The sequence below is a fragment of the Osmerus eperlanus genome, chromosome 3 (genome assembly GCF_963692335.1).
Source record: "Osmerus eperlanus chromosome 3, fOsmEpe2.1, whole genome shotgun sequence".
NCBI lineage: Eukaryota > Metazoa > Chordata > Actinopteri > Osmeriformes > Osmeridae > Osmerus > Osmerus eperlanus.
This window is the reverse complement of record NC_085020.1, coordinates 10,140,758-10,159,757: the sequence shown is the minus strand read 5'-3', so window position 1 is coordinate 10,159,757 and position 19,000 is coordinate 10,140,758. Positions and strand designations below refer to the sequence as shown.

Sequence of the window (19,000 nt, the reverse complement as noted above, 5' to 3'; positions counted from 1 at the left end):
GTTCTACTCACACGGCTTCCTTTCTGTCCAGGAGACCCAGACTCACCATAGTCTCCCTAAGAAGGACCACAGGACATAAGACAACATTAGGCTAGGACAGGGGTTACGACTGCGAAGATGACAGGAATATTAATATACTTTTATATTTTTGTTCGATTTTCTTTTATGAACAATCATCAAAAGGACACTAGACAATGAAGGTGTATTGCTTATTTCTTTAATACGCCATAACATGTATGCTTCACAGTACACTGTACTGAATAGTTTGGATTCAATGTGCTGTGAAGGAGGTTTTATTGATTTCCTGATTGAGTGACTTATTGGTTGATTGATTGAAAGGGGTGTGGCCTAGCCCTGTCACCCACCTTGGGGCCCATTGGCCCAGGGGGCCCCTCATGGCCCTGCATCCCTGGAAAACCCATGTTGCCTTGGAGACCAGGGAATCCCCGCTCACCCTACAGAACAGAGAGAGATGGAAAGAGACAAGGTTCAAGTTTCACAAGAAGATTAATTGTGAGGTAAATGCTTTACAGAAGATCTTCTTGGGATCTGATTTAGTAGGGATTGAGAGTAGTATGCAGGGGCGGTTTTAGGCACGGGCGGACCGGGAAACTGCCCGGGGCGGCATTTTTTCATGTCACGTGGGGGGCGCACGAGCATAAAATAAATAAATAAAAATCTCTGCGCCGCGAAGCGGTTTTCTCTTTTCTATCATTCACTGTGTGGGGAATTGGCAAATTGGCGCCCCCTTCAGGCAGCTGCAGGCACCCCTGCTTGCTGAGAAGGTGCCGTGCACAGGAAGCTGTGTGAAAAAAGGGGAGGGGGACAGACAGCTCACCTGACTGGGTCTCCCAAATGGAACGGACAACGGGGGGGGGGGGGGGGGGGGGGGTCCACTGTATAGTGCAATACTCTAAATTAGTGGGCTAAAGTCAGTTGCACCTCGACTTTCTTCCAAATAACGCACATTTCATTCATAATATTATAAATATAGGCCTAAAGTTCCTGCACATTTTTGTTTTTTTTAATTGTGTGAAATGGCTAATAAAAATATGTAACACAAAACGATTGGTGAACCAAGGTGAATTGGTTTAGTCTTGACTTCTGGTCGTGAGTGACAGTGTTGGGGGGATGGGAAATCTGTTGACTGTTGAGTGCCAAAGAAGATGGACAGGAAAAGGTCAAGTAAGCCATCAGGTGCCCAATTTCGAAAAAAAAAGAAAAGAAGAAGAGGAGAAACGAGAAAAAGATAAAGTTATGCAAATATGTCTCTGTATGATTATTACGGTATCCATGTCATGAATGAAGGGCTAATGTTAATTGGTGGGTATAGGCTAACTCTTACGTTTGTTAGCCTTTTTGCTATGATGCTTGCTATGCAACAACAATATTTCGGTTTAAACTCAACAAACACGAGATAACATTTCACCATAATAGTGTGCTTTGCAACAAAACTGTTACAAGTTCAGTTATTATTTATTTTCATTATTTAGGTTAGGTCCTGTAATTAGCCAACGGAATTTTCAAATCTGTAGGTAGTTTCAAAGACGAACATTTGCTATTTGCTACAACTATATTTCGTGACAAAGTATAGGCTAGTTTAACGTCATAACTAAAAGTGTTCCTCCCTAAAAGTTATATTAATATAGCATGTAATAACAGACATTTAGCGTGTAAGGGCATGTTTATGTAACCCTCCTATTATGTTTGGTGTCAATTTGACCCCAGGCTGTTTTAGCTGTATAGAACATAATCGGCCTTACCATAACAACCTTTTGATTTCAATGGGGGGGGGGGGGGGGGGGCGAAGGGCGTCTCGCCCTGGGTGTAATTCAATGTAGAACCGCCACTGGTAGTATGATAACATGCCAACACTGAAGAATGTAATTTGTTTGCCACTAGATGGAGACTTGCGAATGCAGTGGGTCTGTTCCACCAAAGCCCAATGAACTACAATATGAGCTAGGAGAGAGAGAGAGAGAGAGAGAGAGAGAGAGAGAGAGAGAGAGAGAGAGAGAGAAACAGTGGGGCACAGAAAAGTTTGAACCATTCCCTCTTCTTAGCCACTCTTCTGGATCCACTTATTGGTCCAGACCATGGGAATCAGGACAATGACCATTGCCAAAGGAACCAAACTCTTCTCATGGGAGAGAGGAAGTGAAGTCATCAAAACCAAAACGACATAGAACAGGCCTTTAAAAGGTTAGGTCCAATGAGCACACAGCTACTTCACAGTGAACTCAGCTGTCTGGCTACTGGTCTCCCAGCAGTATGCCATGAAGGTTTTAGACTAGCACAGCACATAGTGGACCAGTAGTGGACTGTGGGAATTGATTGTAGAAGTAGATTGTGGTGATCTGCTTGTAGGTACACATCTGGCATCAGCATCTACTGTATTTTTGGTGTAGGACAGAATGCATGTCTTTGGCTGTTTCATGTATTGTAAGTGAATGGACAACATATTTCCAAGACTTTGTTCTGTGGGGCTAGCGTTCTTCATAGTGTCCATAGTAAACAAGCTTGTGCAAGCTTAACAGCTGAGTACGCCTGTGTCCAAACCTCCTGATGCCTGTGTGTGTGAGTTTGGCAGAACATTTGAAATGGAGATAGAAAGAAAGGGACATTGTGTGTGTGTGTGTGTTAGAGAGAGAAAGACTCTCCGCTGGGAAGGCAGCCTCCAGCCCAGCTGTGTGAGCAGCAGACATGCTCTAATTCTATGTGATCCTTTCTTCCCTTTCCGATCCATGACGCTCTCCCTCATGTCCTCCATGGCCCGCTGAACCCCCCCCCCCCCGCCCCTCACACTCACACATTCACACACACACACGCATTCACACACGCACACACACACACACAAGGTCCACATGGGACAGTGGACTGGGAGCGTGAACTCTCGACTAAACTTTTGTTCATGTACCTTTGGCGAGGTGCAAAGACCAGGACATGCTGACATGGCTTGAAACCAGGGAGAGAGGGGCTTGTTTTTTGGAAAACAAATAATATGAGGGAAGAGGGAGAACAATTGAGGGAGAGAATGCTTACCTTTCCTCCTTTTACACCACTGCAGTCACAATCCCCACAGGATGAGCCTGAGCATCCCTACAGAGAGAGAGAGAGAGAGAGAGAGAGAGAGAGAGAGAGAGAGAGAGAGAGAGAGAGAAAGAAAAGAGAGAGAGGGGAGAGAGAGAGAAAGACAGGGAATTCAAGCTGATTAATCATGGTACAGTCAAATTAGCCACATGTCGCATGTAGGCACACACAACCTTCCAACACTAGAGGGCGCACCTCTCTAGGAACCCCAACACAGAACATCCTAAGCTAGCAGCTGGCCCCTGTCTTTCTCAGGACCCTTACCCCTCCTTGTCTTTCCTCTCCTCTGACCAGGGACCAGAGCCTGGGAACTGACCTAAACCCTTCTCCTTTCCTCTCTTCCTCCCTTCTTCTCTCTCTCCACCAGCTGTTGATCCGCTCTCGTGCAAGGCGTCCAGCCAAAAGCTTGTCAGAGCTCACAGGACGCGGGGGGCCAGGCTGGAGAGTACACAGATCTCCCCGACTCACACACACACACACACACAAACACACACACATACAGACACACAAGTGCACACGCTGCCACTCGCACTCGTCAATCAAACTAAAGCCTTGCATATCAGTAAGTAAGAATACAGTACGTTTGTACGTTGAAATCCCTCATATTAATCTTCCCTATATATACCATCTACTCCCTTCCCCTTCAAAATCCACACTCAATATCCACATAGCATTCCTGCTCTCACTCTCTTCCTCAGTCTCTTCCTATTGCACACAAACAAACAAACTTCCGCGCTCCACCTCATGGTCAAGATAACCGAAGCAGCATGTGCTGCTGAGAGGCCTGGGAAACTGGTGGAATCATCCTGTCCCCACCCTGCCTGCCTCTCCACGCACCAGCCCTGTGTCAGGTACGCCAGCCCTTCCTATTGTCTCTCTCCCTTCTTTATCTCTTCTCTCTCTACTTTTCTCTCTCTCTCTTTTCTCCCTCCCTCTCTCTCTCTCTCTCTCTCTCTCTTAATCCCTGGTTGTCACATGGCTTCCTTGAACATGTTTCCGGGTGCATCCTACACACCAGAGCAGGACTCCATTACTGGTAACACAATGGAGGGAGCACCTGTTCTAGATCAGATCACTATCACAGGCCAGAGAGACCAGACCTCTCAGCTGCTGCCGGAGAGAGAGAGAGAGAAGGAGAGAGAGAGAGAGAGAGAGAGAGAGAGAGAGAGAGAGAGAAGGATAGAGAGGTGGTAAAACAGAGGGAGGTTAATTAGAGAGAGAGTGGCATGCTACTAGATGGTAAACGTAGCCCCGTCAGTAGGTAATCATCAACGCGGCCCTGCCATCGAGGTAAACAGACGATTGGCCTTAAGCACCCGTCAAGTACCGCAAAGCACAGCATTTATCCTGCACCCCTTTTCCCCTCTCTCCTTCTTTCTGTTCCTCCCTCCGCCCTCCTCGCCCCTGTAGACACAACTTGAACTGATCAGACATTCCAGCTGGCCCCGAGCATAACGAGGATGTATGAAGACCATGCTGCCTGACACCCACTTGACACGCTTGACAAGGGCATCACCCAGTGTGTGTGTGTGTGTTTACTGTTTATGGGTTTCATGTTTATGCGTGTGTTTGTGTGTGTGTGTGTGTGTGTGTGTGTACGCTCATGCGTGTGAGTTATCTCCTCTGCTGTTCACACACTCTGCCACTCATCGATGTCTATCAGGTAGTCTACAACCACAGCGCTCTAATCTGAAGTATGATGAAAAGATAGTGGGCATTTGTTTTGTCTTCCTGTTCGGCCCGTTACACATCGCTGTTTAACCCAAACACCAGATGCAAAGACGATGCACAGACCAAACGGAGACACACAATAAGATGCGAGTGCTAATGAGTAGAGCGGCCATAGAGGGTTTATGTCTGATGTGGTATCTATGCGAGGAGAAAAGGGGATGTTGAAAGGATGTCGGATTCTCTGTTCCACAGGTCTGCGGGAGCTATTGTGAGTGTCGGTAGTAGATGTGTAAACCATATTTGGATGTGTGCATTTGCCGGTCTGTGTGTCTGTGGGGTTTTTCCGTCTAGTGGGTACGTTTGTCTGTGGATGTGGGCATATTTATCTGTGTGCGCGTGTGTGTGTGTATGTGTGTGTGTGTGTGCGAGGATCCAGATACAGAGATGAGTCATAGCTTACCCCCCTCCTCGTCACTCCAACAATGGGACTGCACCCCACACTCACAGACAGGCACCAAAGCCACACACAGACCCAGAGAGAGTATAGTCAATCCTCAGTGAGTCACCGATCTAGTAAACATCTCATGTCTAGTAAGGAGGACGGAGATGGGAGAGCAATGCGAACGTGTGAGTAAATATTTAGAGGACGTACGCTCAGCTTGTGTTTGTTCTGAGGCTGTAGCTGGACTGGACCCCTTGACTTCCATCTTAAATGTTTGTTTGGGAACAGTATCAGATAGCATCTTATAATGAAAACAGAGAGGGAGGGATGGAGGGACAAGTGGGAAGCTGGCGGACAAACAAGGAGAGAGAGGAGAGGAGAAGAGGAGATTGTGCGTTACGCTGCTGCACATTACTTATGTTTGGAAGAGAGAGTAGGGATATCAACGGTCTTGATGTTCAAATAAACCCTACAATCCAGGGAGAGCAAGAAAAGAAGGGACCAGGGAGGATTATGTTTCTGTGCATGCCTAGGCAAGCAAATCACAGCCGCTTAAGTCCTGGCCCACCTAGACACCATTACTCATTGGTTAAGTGGCTAGAGGGATCATTAGTGTGACTTTCAAGCCGTCCTCCCGCCTTACTCAGAAGTATACCAGGACCCCACCCACAAAGGTCACCACAAACGAGAGACCCTGAGCTCTGACCCCTGACCTTAGGTGACTTGTGGATACAGTAGGACCGTAGTAGGTTACACCAAAGACACACCTGGTTCGCAGGCACTCTGAGCATGTGTGTCTCTCACTCCTGAGACAGACAGAGAAAGGTAAAAGAAACATGAAATGATCCTTCTGGCATCGTTTTGCTGTCCTGGTTGTACCTTTTGTGCCTACTGTACTACATGGATTTGTGTGTGACTGTGTGTGTGATTGCGTGTCTGTCAAGCAGCCTTTTCTTACATTTCGCAATCATCTGGTTAGGGTTCTGTTCCAGCAACTAACTGCCAGTACCAGAAACACTTCTGTAGAAAACCACCACATTCTCACGTTTCCATAGCATCCCCTTAACATTCCATCCATGACCGCCCACCTCTGAGGTATCCTAATCCCACAAGCCCTGGTGTATCCCAGAATCCGTCAGCATGACCTCATCCCATCCCGGGTCTGGCAAGTGGGAGGACACGTCTATCATTCCAGCTCTCTCTCTGACCAAACACACTCACACACACACAAACATATACAAGCCTCTTAGCTCCTGGTACCAACAGGCAGGTACCTGGTACCTTACAGTACACATACCTGAGAGAGAGCAGACCTGTATGAGGTCAGCCTGACAACATGTCTGTCCTCTCTCTACCCTTTCAATTCTGAAAGGGGATGAGGGGAGGGCGAGGGATGAGGAGAGGAGGAGTGGACTTCCTTCCCTCCGATAGGGATATCACTGAGGGGGTAACCGTGATTAGATAAGCCTCATAACTCTCCACATACAACCACATACATGTCTTCGTAGCATGTCTTCACTGCAGAGCCAAACGCAGACCGGCCTGGTAGTTGTCAGTTTGTACTGGAACCTGCAAAAGGCTGCAGGCTTTCCACTGCAGCCAGCAGAGACCACACTCATCTGCTTATGGTGTTGCACAACTCCTCGATGTGTTTACTCCTTCCACTGTGTCGAGGACGTGCAGTTTCCAGAAGGATTGGCAATCTTAATGTTCCAAATAACTCCTGATGAGAACCGGTTCTGTCTCCTCCTCACCATTAGAGTTCCGCGGAAGGACGCCCTGAAGACTAGACACGCCAAGCACCCCTGAGCCACCCCGCAGAGCACATGTCCAAACAGCATCTTTTAATCAGATTAGCACCGAATAATTGACATGGTCTATGGCTTAGGGGAGAAAGGTGCCTTAAAGGCTGGCCATGTTCCAGGCTAACAGGCTTAAATGCTAGCTGGTTAACTGGCTTCAACTTTAACTGGCAAGCAGGTCTTCAACACTATAGCACGACAGCCAGCTGGCTCATAAATGTGTACTCATGGTGCTAAACCGCACATCAGGACTTCCATATGGGGACAATCGGGTATTTTTTACTCTTCAAACATCATATTGTAAAGACCTAACTGCTCCAGACTCATTAGGCTAGTGTGTATAACAGGTATTGCCACTGAGGTCTTTAAGAGCCAGAGGGCTCTGTGTTTGTACTGTGCGTTTTACAGACCCAGTTGCACAGGCTCTATACCAATCAACCCCATCATAAAACACCCCCAACCACACCCACACACACGCATCCCGTGGTTTTGGGTACTTATTTTCATGTTCTCTGTGTTGTGGTTGCTGTGTGGTCTGTGGAATAAGTGGTACGATCTCACTGACCAGCAGCCACAATGCGACCATGTTGACAACAAACTACAGGGGATGGATAGAAGTGTTAAGCTCTCCTCCTCTCCCTCCCCCTGCCTTCTCCTCTCTTTTCCTCGCCTCCCAGTTAGATAAGTAGCTGAGCTGAACTATGTGCTGGCATTCCTAACCTTCTCTGGATCTGGCTGAAAGGAGGAAGAGAGAAAGAGAGAGGGAGAGAAAGAAGTAGGCAGAGGGAAATGTTGCACTGCCACACCATACATGGCACCCTAAGTTCCTAATATTAATCATTCATTCAACAGTGTGTGCGTGCAGCTGAGATATATATCAGCTAATGATAATAAACAAGACAAAAGAAGACCTCTCTCTCTCTCTTTCTAGTAGTTCTTGCTTCATCTTGTTTCCCCTAGATCTAGATCATAGAACAGAAACACACAGGCACCCATCCACACACAATGCCAGTGGTGTATACAGTAGGGCAGGGAATAAACAGGGAATAAACAAGTGCTTCCTTCAGTTAAGTGTCCTGTCCTGCCTGCCTGCCTGCCTGTCTGTCTGTTTGTCTTCCTGCCTGTCTGTCTGTCTGTCTTCCTGCCTGCCTGCCTGCCTGCCTGCCTGCCTGCCAGGCTGCCTGACTGTCTGTCTATCTGCCTGTCTGCCAGGCTGCCTGACTGCCAGGCTGCCTGACTGTCTGTGTCTGTCTGTCTGTCTGTCTGTCTGTCTGTCTGTCTTCCTGCCTGCCTGCCTGCCTGCCTGCCTGTCTGTCTGTCGGCCTGGCTGCCTGCCTGCCAGGCTGCCTGCCTGCCAGGCTGCCTGACTGTCTGTGTCTGTCTATCTGCCTGACTGCCAGCAGGACATGTGAACATGTAGCTGCAGGCAGTCATCTGCACTGACTGCTGACATAATTTATTGTTCTTTGAAACCGAACCAGATGCATCTGCATCACACAGACACACAGATGAAAATACACACACACACACGCAAATCATATAAACACTTTTACACACACAAACACTGCAATGTGCCAGCTTCAGTGAAGAAACGAGGACCATACCCCCCTCCACACACACACACGAGCACCCTCACAGCAAGTTAAATAAGTCAGTCGCCACTCCACTGATGTGCGTGTGTGTGTGTGTGTGTGTGTGTGTGTGTGTGTGTGTGTGTAACACACAACATCTGTAAGACCTTCATAATGAACATGAGGAACAGCAGGGAGACCAGGGGAGACACTGTGACACGGCCAAAATACCACACACACACACACACATACAAACACACACAGTAAGACCAAAGAGTGCCATGGTAGGACTTTACAACATACATATTAGCATGCCTGTTTCCAAGGAGACCAGTTTTGACAGGCATGTCCTTGGTGTTTGCTGTGGTACAGACCAGGAGCAGTCTAGTGCTGCAAGCAGCTCTGTGGCCAGAGAGGAATTCTCACATGCTAAATAACCCTCTGGTCCCTGTAGACAAAATGGGAAAATTGTTTTAGAGAAATTCTCAGGCCTTCTGGCCTGTTTAATGTCATTTAAACATAGCCATGTGTTTGAGTGTGTGTTTGAGTGTGTGTGGGGGGGGATGTGTGTGCATGAGTAGGACTTTAGTGTTGAGTGATTCTCATGTGTTAGCCAGATGCCAAAAGAAGTTTAGCTGGTAGAAAACACAGCTCTGTAACACACCTTCACTCAACACGGCAAGGAAGGAGAGAGTAAGCGAGAGGTCACATGACATGTCATAGGCGTGTTGTCTGACATCAGCAGGTCATTTATATGACCAGAGTCTGACCTCTGACCTTTGGGCATGTCCGTAGAGGAGACGGAGAGTCAATGTTTTCTAAAGAATTAGGGTCAACTTGATAAACAGGCAGTTTGCGTGTGTTTATTGTGTTTGTGTGTTTCCCAAGAATGTCCAAAGCACTCCAAGGTGAGAGGTTAACCTGTTAGCAAATTAATAGACAATTTGATCCTTGTTCTTTGGAAGGTGCTATGACACACACAAACAACAACCAAATTACCGATTTGTACCGAGTCTAGCCCTCACATCTGTTGTTTTCTTCAGATGATAACAACAGATGTGATTCGTCACATCAGATTTGTCCACAACAAAGCCAGAAAACACTGAGGTAGAGGCAGCTAGTACTTGGTCTCTCAGAGCCGTAACGTTGAGAGCAAGAGTGTGTAGAGGAGGTTCTAGAATTTTCTCCAGACCTCTGTCTGCATGCCCACACATCACTGCTTCTCTGGACGGTTATTGTTCCACTCAGTAAAAAAGAGCATTCCTCAACAATCCCACAGGAACACAACACACCGCACACACATACTCACACATCCACACACACAAACAAATCCCTCTTACAAATGTGTCTCCTCCCTGTGTGCTCAGAGACAGTTCTCAGTGAAGAGCAGAGGGAGCACGTATTGGAGACAAGGGTGTAGTGCAACATACAGTAAGTCAGTTATCACTTAGTCAGATGTTACTTCACCTTTTTTATATCTGGGAGAGTACCCCTGCACAGAGAGAGTATACGTACAGTACCTTTCTCATCCTCTCTCTCTCTCTCTCTCTCTCTCTCTCTCTCTCTCTCTCGCTCTCTCTCTCTCTCTCTGAATGCTTTACAGCAGGATATTGGCTTTAAGAAAGAGGAAACCTGTCTTCCTTTAAGTGGGAAGTTCTTTTCCTTCACTTTTAAGCTGAAAAAAGAGAAGAGGCTGGGTCCAGCTCTCGCTGGGAGTTCTGGAATCTGGGTCAGCCCTTGGGGAGACTGACCCCCGCACTCCCCCACACCAATCATTGCTACTTTTGCTCTCTCTCCCTTTTACATTTCACCACTCACAGTGTCTTTCAAACAAGTCTGCAACATTCTCTCTCTCTCTGTCTCTCTCTCTCTCTGTTCTTCTCTGATGATGGGGTGGAGTGGTTGTTTGTGTTTCTGACAGAAAGGAAGTCTCCTACATTATCTCCCCAAACAGGAAGGACTAGGTCGGAAGTGATGTCACCACCAACACCCATGTTTATGTTCCCAGTCGCCAATGACCAGGCAGAAAAGCACTCCTCCTGCACCATTTGTTCTCAATATGTACCGTATACCTTTACGCCAATTCAGATGAATAGCCAGCCACCCACCGAAGAGGATTCAGTCTCTCTGTTTGACGTCAGACTAAGCAGCTGGTGCTGCTGATTTGTGGCTTGTGCTAGCTGCTGAAGATAACAGAGATGGAGGACCAGAACTATAGAGCTGATCTGGGATCAGGCCTCCTACCCAGACCTGCCCCTGCCCTGACAAGACCTGACAATGCACAAATCAGCAGGACAAGGCTCGATATGTTTCCCCTGGGAACCACGGGCAGACATACAATGACTGTGTTTGTGACATGAGCATACTAGGCAACTTTGTGTTTGTGTCTATCAGATAAAACCACACAATATTATAGAAATCCCAGATAAAATAACATTGGACTGAGATGAGTGGAATTTGTTCTTGTCCAATCATACGACCGGGATAAAGTTATGTAGGAGAGCTTGGAGAAAGTCCACGCTGAGATGAATCCTTCATCTGTTCACTTCAACAGGAAGTCTCAACATGTAGCCATGGACACGAGACCGCTTTCATGTCATGAGAATTACAGCTCACATGACGTGGAGAAGGGCCGAGAGGGAGACAGCAGATTCAGGTTGAGTGAGAGTGAGAGAGACCAAGTGAGAGAGAGGGAAAGAGCGAGAGAGGGAGAGGGATCAAGAGATAGCGATAGAGAGAGATAGGATCTGCTCAGTCCATGACTCCTCCAGTTTTGGTGCTTTGACATGGCCGGCACACGGAACAGTAACTGTTAACGGTTAGTCTCTTCCTGTCCCTTCTCCTCCTCTTCCTCACCTCCTTTATCTGTTCATGTTGGTTCAAAGTTTCCCCAGGAGTCTACGCACAAAGGAGACGTTCATCTGTGCTCTTGGGGGTGGGGGGGGGGGGGGCAGCAGAGGAGGTCAAGGGGCCTTTTCTCTAGAGGACAGAGGAAATATGTGTATCTGGGGAGATGTGGAGAAGGAAGTCAGGGGTCCCCCCCAAACTGAACCTGAACTGCAGCCGCAAGGCCCCGCCCCATGAGCTCACCGTCCCTGAGCTCGCACTCTGACCCTGCAGTACACGTGTGTTTGCGTGTGTCCAGTGTATCCAGTGTGTGTGTGTGTGTGTGTGTGATCGCCCATGTGTGTGTGTGTGATTGTCCATGTGTGTGTGTGTGTGTTAATTTGTGTGTTTGCATTTACTACATTCTATGAGCCAGCTGAAGCAACAACAACAACTCCAAAAAGGTCAACAAAAACACCGACTCCCATCATGTAGCTAACCCACTCCGCACCGCCCCAGACTCTGTCTGGTGACTCGCATGGAAGTTTGTTCCAGGACAGCAGATGTGGGCTAGATAGCTTGTTGTTGCAGCAAGACAGACAAACAGACAGACAAACTAACAAACAGACAGACAGACAGAAACAGACAGACATACATACAGATTGACATCGGCACTACACTGCAGCAGGACAACCCGTCCTGCACAGACACCAGGCCTGGGCTCAATGGTCCATTGAGCCCAGGCCTGATTCATCTGATTTGATTTGGAAGGTAGATATTTATAGTCCGATCGGTCATGACTCAAAGCTCTGTGGCTATCCTTCTTCCTCAGAGGGAAAACTAGAACGACTGTCTGTCTCAGCCTGGCTGGATGAAACACAGACCAGTAGACAGTACAGAGGGAGCTTTTTAACAAAAATAGAAAACGGCTAATGACCTATGTCAGTATTTAATTGTTGCCATGGGGATAGCTTGGATTATTTTAGAGATGGGGACAATGTTAGCCTTCTAGCTGGCCTTCAAACATCTGACTCTGTCTGGAAAGAACACACAAACACTGATACACTTGCATACTGGCACATAAACACACACCCACTTACACAAACTCTAAGCAGTGGGATAATAGCCTGTCCTGGTCACCAATGTGACATCTTGAAGGCTGTAGAGCCGAGTAGGATTAAGAGGCTTTACAGGCCTGGGTAGGTACTCACAGAGGGATGCATGAACAGAAGAAAAGATTGCTTGAATTCCAGATACAGTCGATGGAATGAAAGATAGAAGGATACAGTGTTAGAGGGAATGAAATAAATAATTGAGTGTGATTCATTGTTTTTTATACAAGCCCAACTAGGGGTGGAGAGTTTGTGGGGTGGGGTGGGGGGGGGGGGGTGGAGTGTTTCTGTGTGGTGGGAAGGTGACGACTTGTCTACAGTGTATCTCTGTCTGGCCCTGTCATGCATTCCTAATGCGACAACACAGATGATTCTCAGACTCGTTCTACCCCTCTCCTGTACCCTCTCTCCCACCCTTGCTCTCCTCCCTCCCTCCCATCCCTCCGTCCCTGCCCTCTGACCCCCCCCTCCCGGCAGGGGGGTGTCTCCAACGGTGTCGGACACACATATCATTAACACCATCAATGTCAATCTACAGGACAGCGGGGGAGAAGGAGAGCCAAGAGATCTTCCATTCACAGTTATTGCCCAGATATTTACAACCTAACATTGACATGATTCCCAGCCGTGGTTGATTAGCAGTGCAGAGTGTTCTCCTGAAGCCAGTTTAGGGCTGGTCTTTCTGAGCCCCCTTCTGGCATGACAGCTGAGCCCGACACCTTGACAGGCCACCAAACAAGCGATGCACCCTGGGAAAGCCCAACCTCCCAGACATTTGACTCTGGTTGTAAATGCCACCATTTGGGAAAGCTGTTCTCCATTCCTGGGTGGGCCCAAACTGATGTCCTTCAGCACTCAAAACCAATCTCATTCAGAGAGGGTGTGGCAGGTATGCCCCCTTTGTGTGAATGTGTGTGTGTGCAATTGTTTCTATATGTGTGTGTGTTTCTATGTGTGTGTGGTCTGTCGCTGCTCAGTACGGAGAGGATTACCATGGTCTGAGGCTCACCAGAGAGGAGATCAGTGAAATATGTCATGGCCATTCAAACCTTCCCACACAGCGCAGTTCTACATCGTTCCTCACAGAGTATGGCAACCCAATCTCAAAAAGGAAGTCTTACATGCCTGCAGAACAATTAGGCCAAGTATCCTATCTCCCGGTGGTCTTAATTACCTGACAGGGATGTTATGGGGACTAGCGGATATATAAGTAGCATTAGTACACTTAGGTGTCTGTGAGCACGCTGTCCTAGGCTCTACAGGTTGACCTGCCCCATCACCATACTCTGTGTTAGAGATCTGATCAGGAGATCAGACCTCAGATGTCCTAGAGATATCAAAGAGGAAGAGACGCTATTATGGCATTCCTTAACTTTGATAGTTCTCCAGGCTGTTTATGCGTGCACTGTGTTTCCCCACACATCTTTGAAGGTTCCCAAACATCCTGTTGCGGAACCAACCACTGCTCCCAAAGGGGGGGATCGGGAAACACGCCGATCTGGACAGCAGATCCCGAGGGGCTCCAATGTTCCTTGCTCTCTTCCACCCACTCTTGTTCTACTACTGTGTCACCCAACCAGAGGCACAAGAAGTCCTGCCAAACGTTCGCTCACCCCCCCTCACCTATCCTCCCACCCCTTTCTCTCTCCCTCGCTCCCTATGAGGGCTTGTCAATCCAGATGTTTTGTCTTGGTTCCAAACAAGCAGAAATGGCTGCCCCTCCAAATGCCTCACTGGTCTTACTCGATATTCTCACAAATAGTCTATTCAATTTTCCACCTGTTTTTTCTTCCTCACCTTCCTCCTCCTGTATGCCCTTTCCATCTTCCGTCGATCTATGTCAGAGCTAGTATTCTGTCCCCCAGGAGGGATATGACATCACAGCCAAAGGAAGTGTTTCTAAGAAACTGAAACAGAGGGGGGATAGAGAGAGCGAAAGATTTCCCAATGCTACGAAAACCCATCTATGGTGTGTGAGTCACACACCATTTTTTATTCCAACTGTTAAGAAACATCACCTAAACAGTGATGATTGAAAGCACAAGTGTTTGAGTGGTTTCTCTCCCGCCAGTTATTTTAACTCATTCCACAGTCCTGAGAGTTCCAAAGAGGAGGTAACTGGAGACAACCTTCCACAGCGTTGGTCGTTTTGTTAACGGACACCTCTGGGCAGTCCCAGTATTTCAGACATAAATCATTTCTACGGTAAAAGGACACCCATGAACCATTACCCTGCACCCTGCCACACACACATACACACACAAAAGGCAAGGAAAGGAAAGGAGAAGGGAGCACAGCCAGTGATATAAATTCAGGTCAGGACACACTTAAGATAATTATGTTACACAGGTGAACATTGAACCATTGACAGAAAAAATAAAATACAAAATACATCTGTGAGAAAGAGAACTATTTCATACACACTAACGCACACGTATTTTATTCACCCTGCCCCACCCTCCCTCGCCCTCCCTCCAGAGAAGGATGGTCCTTAGTCTTACAGTACGTCGTCAGACTCAAAGCACAGTGTTCCACACAACACGAGCTCCAATACAACCTCTGGGATATAACAATATAACAACTGTGAACATAGTATGGGACATGATGTCTTATAACATGTCTTTAGTTTAAATGAATCAACGTAATTTTGCTGCTGGGTCAGGTGGTTCCATGGCCTCAGTGCTTCGCAGTTTATGAGTTATTGCCCTCAATCTCAGTCAAATGTCAACTTGGACTGTAATTCACATCACAGACTGCATATCATGACAAAAAATTATCAACCCAATCCTATGTACTTAAAACAGCTCTGTTGCGAATAGTGATGCGTGAGGGTGCGCTCTCCAGGTGAACACGCTAGAGACAAGACCTGTTTTCCCATTCTAAATTACATGCAACGGACAACACCGCAATTGAAAGCTGTTTAAGGTCAAGCTTGTCTAAAGTTTGTACTTACCTTAGCCTCAGAAAGGTCGAAGTTAGAGTAGAGAGCCGCAAGTAGAAACAAAGTTCCACAGGGCAGCATCATTGCGACGGGGCGCAGTGAAAACTATGGGGGCTTTGCTATGTAGTCTACAACTGTGCAAATGTCCCACAACAACCACCTTTCGATAGCCTCTTCCTATGTTTCTTTTAAGTAAAGTTCAGTTTCATTAGCAGAGCATGTGCATCCCGTTGGGCTGCATCTTTGCCCGCGACGTTGTGAGCTTCTGATCAATGTAACTTGGTCTTGTTTCTTGTCCACCACACCCCCTGGTACGACCACCCTTGTCAATGCAAACGAATACAACCCCTTTATTTCTAAACATCACTTCACTTTTCATCGTCAGGGGTGAAACTGCTCACTGGCTTTTGGTGATTTTGTGACAATATTTGAAAAGTTCTATTTTCTTGAAACGACCGGGACACGTGTAAACTCAAGCACAGGGGCGTTTCGGTCCCCGATTAACGCTCCATGATCACGGTCACATATAGCTGGACAGAGCGCTGAAGACGAAGGGTAAGACTTTTCAATTCTTAATTCAGACATATGTGAAACATTATTAATTGCTATTTCAGTGGAAATTCTATTCATCGGCTTATATGTGGAACGTGGAATGTGTGTTGGAGCATGGCAATGCAAGAGTCGAAGTCACATCAGTAATCACCTGGCATTTTCATTTCTTTGCAATCGAATTAATTAAATCCGAGATAGATGCACTTCAATTGAACAACGCTGATTATGTCGTATGATTGTGTTTGTTGGTGTCACAGGTTTAGTGTTCAACAGACATGAACTTCTGTTCTGTTTGTGCTGACAGCTGAGTAGGAAAGAAGTTTGAGGTTCGGATGAGTGAGGCGATGCGGCCACGGCGCGACAAACCCCAGAGGAACCTAAGGTAAGCCAGCCTCAGAGAAAGTCACGTTGAACAACTGCGAGATTGACGGAAAATAAATTCTTGCAACGTCGAAGTGATATTAATCAAATTGTTCTCTTCCAGGTTTCTACTCTTATGCCTCGCGGTGGTCATCCTTGCACCAAGAGTAGACGCAGTAAGTTCCCATTCCTCTCCTCTTTGGTATGAAAATGATTTTGCACAACTTTATATATATATTTGTTTTGACTCGTTTTCAATTTCAACTTTTGACACTGTAGTGAATGTAAATTAGGACAGATATAACCTGACCAGACAACTGTAATGTGATTTGCATTTGAAAAGATCTGAGTTAAGGGTGGGCTTGAACAGGAAGAATTTCTCAGGGGCAAGTATTAACCCTTGATGGAGTGGTCGGTTGTCATATGCTGACACATGCAAGAATGCAATAGGATTATCTGGATAGCCTCTCATCCAAAATTGTTATAACATGGTAACTAGAAGAACAGTCTTGAGTGGTTATCTGTTTACAACATATTAGAGCAGAAACTTTCTCAATCTCCTTACTCTGAAACTCAGATTTACATATACTATGTTGCACGAATTTTGACCTCTGACATGGGTGGGTCAAAGGGAGGGGTAATGACCCCTGGAATAGGGTGAGGTAACCTGACCCCTGTGTTAAATGTCATAACTCCCTCATTGATTTGTCATGGCTATCAGCAGCTGATAGAACCACCCTCATCCCTGCTCCTAATCTGCTTAATGTGAAAAGTGTGTTTGTCATTACCTGTTAACTAGTAGTTCCTGGAGTGTAGTGTGTGTCAGCAGCATAGCCAGAATGTTATTTTTGGGGGGTCCCATCTTGGACAACAAAATAAAAACAAATCAACAATTCCTTATTTTTTTATTGTAAGCAGTTAGAAATCAGTGTGTGGTGTGTTTGTGTGTGTGTGTGTGTGTGTGTGGGGGGGGGGGGCTTTCGGCTACACTTTTGGTGTGTGTGTACGTGTGTGTGTTAAAGGGTGAAAGAAAGCTAGAGAACGAGAGAGAGAGAGATAATATAATAAAGAGGAACAGTAAGACATATACTGTATCTCTCCTTTTTGGGTCTTGTTGTTCCAGATCACATCAGCTGGTTTGTACTGTAGATTCACTGCTATCTCCTACTGGGTCAGACCAGTCTGTGTCAGCTGTCAGTAGGTGAAGCAGCCCAGCTAGGCCGGAGTGGAACAGTGTTTTCCAATCTGCAGCAGTGATGTCAGTCTGCTTTAGGTTCTCATGAGCACAAGGAAATGTGTTACACACTGTTGGCTGACGCATACTGTATCATATACTCCTTTACACAGCCTCCTCCGGCTCTCTCTCTCTCTTTCTTTCTTTCTTTCTCTTTCTTTCTGTTTTGTCTTTGTTTTGGCCTTCAACCCAGAGTTGTAAGTTGTCATAAAACCTTTAAAGTGTTTTGTTAGGAAATAGGAAGAGCCTGTTCAGTTAGTCAGAATGCTTATACCATGAGACAGAGTTAATAGTCAGTGAATAACAGCATGTATTGTTTTGATACTGTCTTAAGCCTTGTCTCTCTGGACACGCTCGTCTTACATGGAACCTTTTACCGTTCAACTTCCCCCCTAGTTCCCACACGCTTGTTCTGGTCTCTGCATTACCTTACTTACTTTTTTGTGTGTGTGTGAATATGTTTGTGTGTGTGTGTGTGTGTGTGTGTATTCCTGTTTTGGCCCACTTCAGGAATGTGTGTACTCACTGTCAGGAGGTCCTGAGGCTCTATAATAAGATATTTAATATCATACTCAGGCTTCGGGGACTTAAAGTGATTTTCCGGCGCAGAAGAAGAGGCCTCGTTGTATGAAGCTCTTATCAGATTTAGCTGTGGCCTGATGAAAAGCGTGTGACATGGCTCGCGGCCTCTCTGTGCATTGTGCTGCACCACAGCGGAGATACTGAAACACAGGCTCATCATATAGACAAGCAACATACTGGCCTACCTGCTGTGTCTATAAGGAGCGACATAATAATCACTCTTACACTTGTGTAACTAGACCTAAGGGTTCCCATCGTCTTTTAGATGAACATTAAAATTCACAGATATATGGAAGGATCTGATTAAATGGATGGATCTTGCGTTAAATATTTAATCTGCATCATAAATGGTGCTGCCAGGCAATGTGAAGTGGCCTGTTTTCAGGTGGTCGGTTTGTTAATTTATCAGTCAGGGTCCTTCCATTGAATTCACCACCTCCTCACCCATTCAGCAACCACTAACCTCCACAGCTGCTCACAAGCAACATTCAGACCCAGACCTCACACAGTTTAATCCACCAGCCACATTTAATTTCAAACAATTTACCACGGAGGCTGGACTATTCCTCTATCAACTCCTCATCAGATCACTGGAACCCGCTTTTTCGGCCTATAAAACTCTTTCCCACACGTTCATCTGTCCACACACCATGGCTCAACTCTGGAAATCCCCTGCATCCCACTGAGTCCTTGTTAAGATGTTTGGCAGTTAGATTTTATTATTTATTTTCTTTATTTTATGTTCCTCAGTGGCCAAACATAGACCAGGCTACATGTAGGAAAAGGAATGCTGTTCTCTGTCTCTAATTAAGTTATC

The 19,000-nt window shown here is 46.5% G+C and overlaps 2 protein-coding genes across 4 annotated transcripts in view; one reads left to right on the top strand and one right to left on the bottom strand.

Annotated features, from left to right (window-relative positions):
* col4a1 (collagen, type IV, alpha 1) overlaps nt 1-15,761 on the bottom strand; it is a 31,161-nt gene extending 15,400 nt beyond the window's left edge. Inside the window, exons 1-4 of the mRNA XM_062457133.1 lie at nt 15,468-15,761; nt 3,043-3,099; nt 366-455; nt 12-56 (exon numbers count right to left, since the gene is read on the bottom strand). Of these exons, the coding sequence (XP_062313117.1) occupies nt 12-56; nt 366-455; nt 3,043-3,099; nt 15,468-15,539 (264 nt within the window). The 5' untranslated portion in view covers nt 15,540-15,761. The remainder of the gene's footprint in view (nt 1-11; nt 57-365; nt 456-3,042; nt 3,100-15,467) is intronic.
* Nucleotides 15,762-15,772: 11 nt separating this feature from the next.
* col4a2 (collagen, type IV, alpha 2) overlaps nt 15,773-19,000 on the top strand; it is a 51,769-nt gene continuing 48,541 nt past the window's right edge. For 2 of the 3 annotated variants that reach the window (XM_062457132.1, XM_062457130.1), the window contains exons 1-3: nt 15,773-16,010; nt 16,265-16,389; nt 16,492-16,543. In XM_062457132.1, coding sequence (XP_062313116.1) covers nt 16,340-16,389; nt 16,492-16,543 — 102 coding nt within the window. In that variant the 5' untranslated portion in view covers nt 15,773-16,010; nt 16,265-16,339. The remainder of the gene's footprint in view (nt 16,011-16,264; nt 16,390-16,491; nt 16,544-19,000) is intronic. The other variant, XM_062457131.1, reaches the window with a different exon arrangement.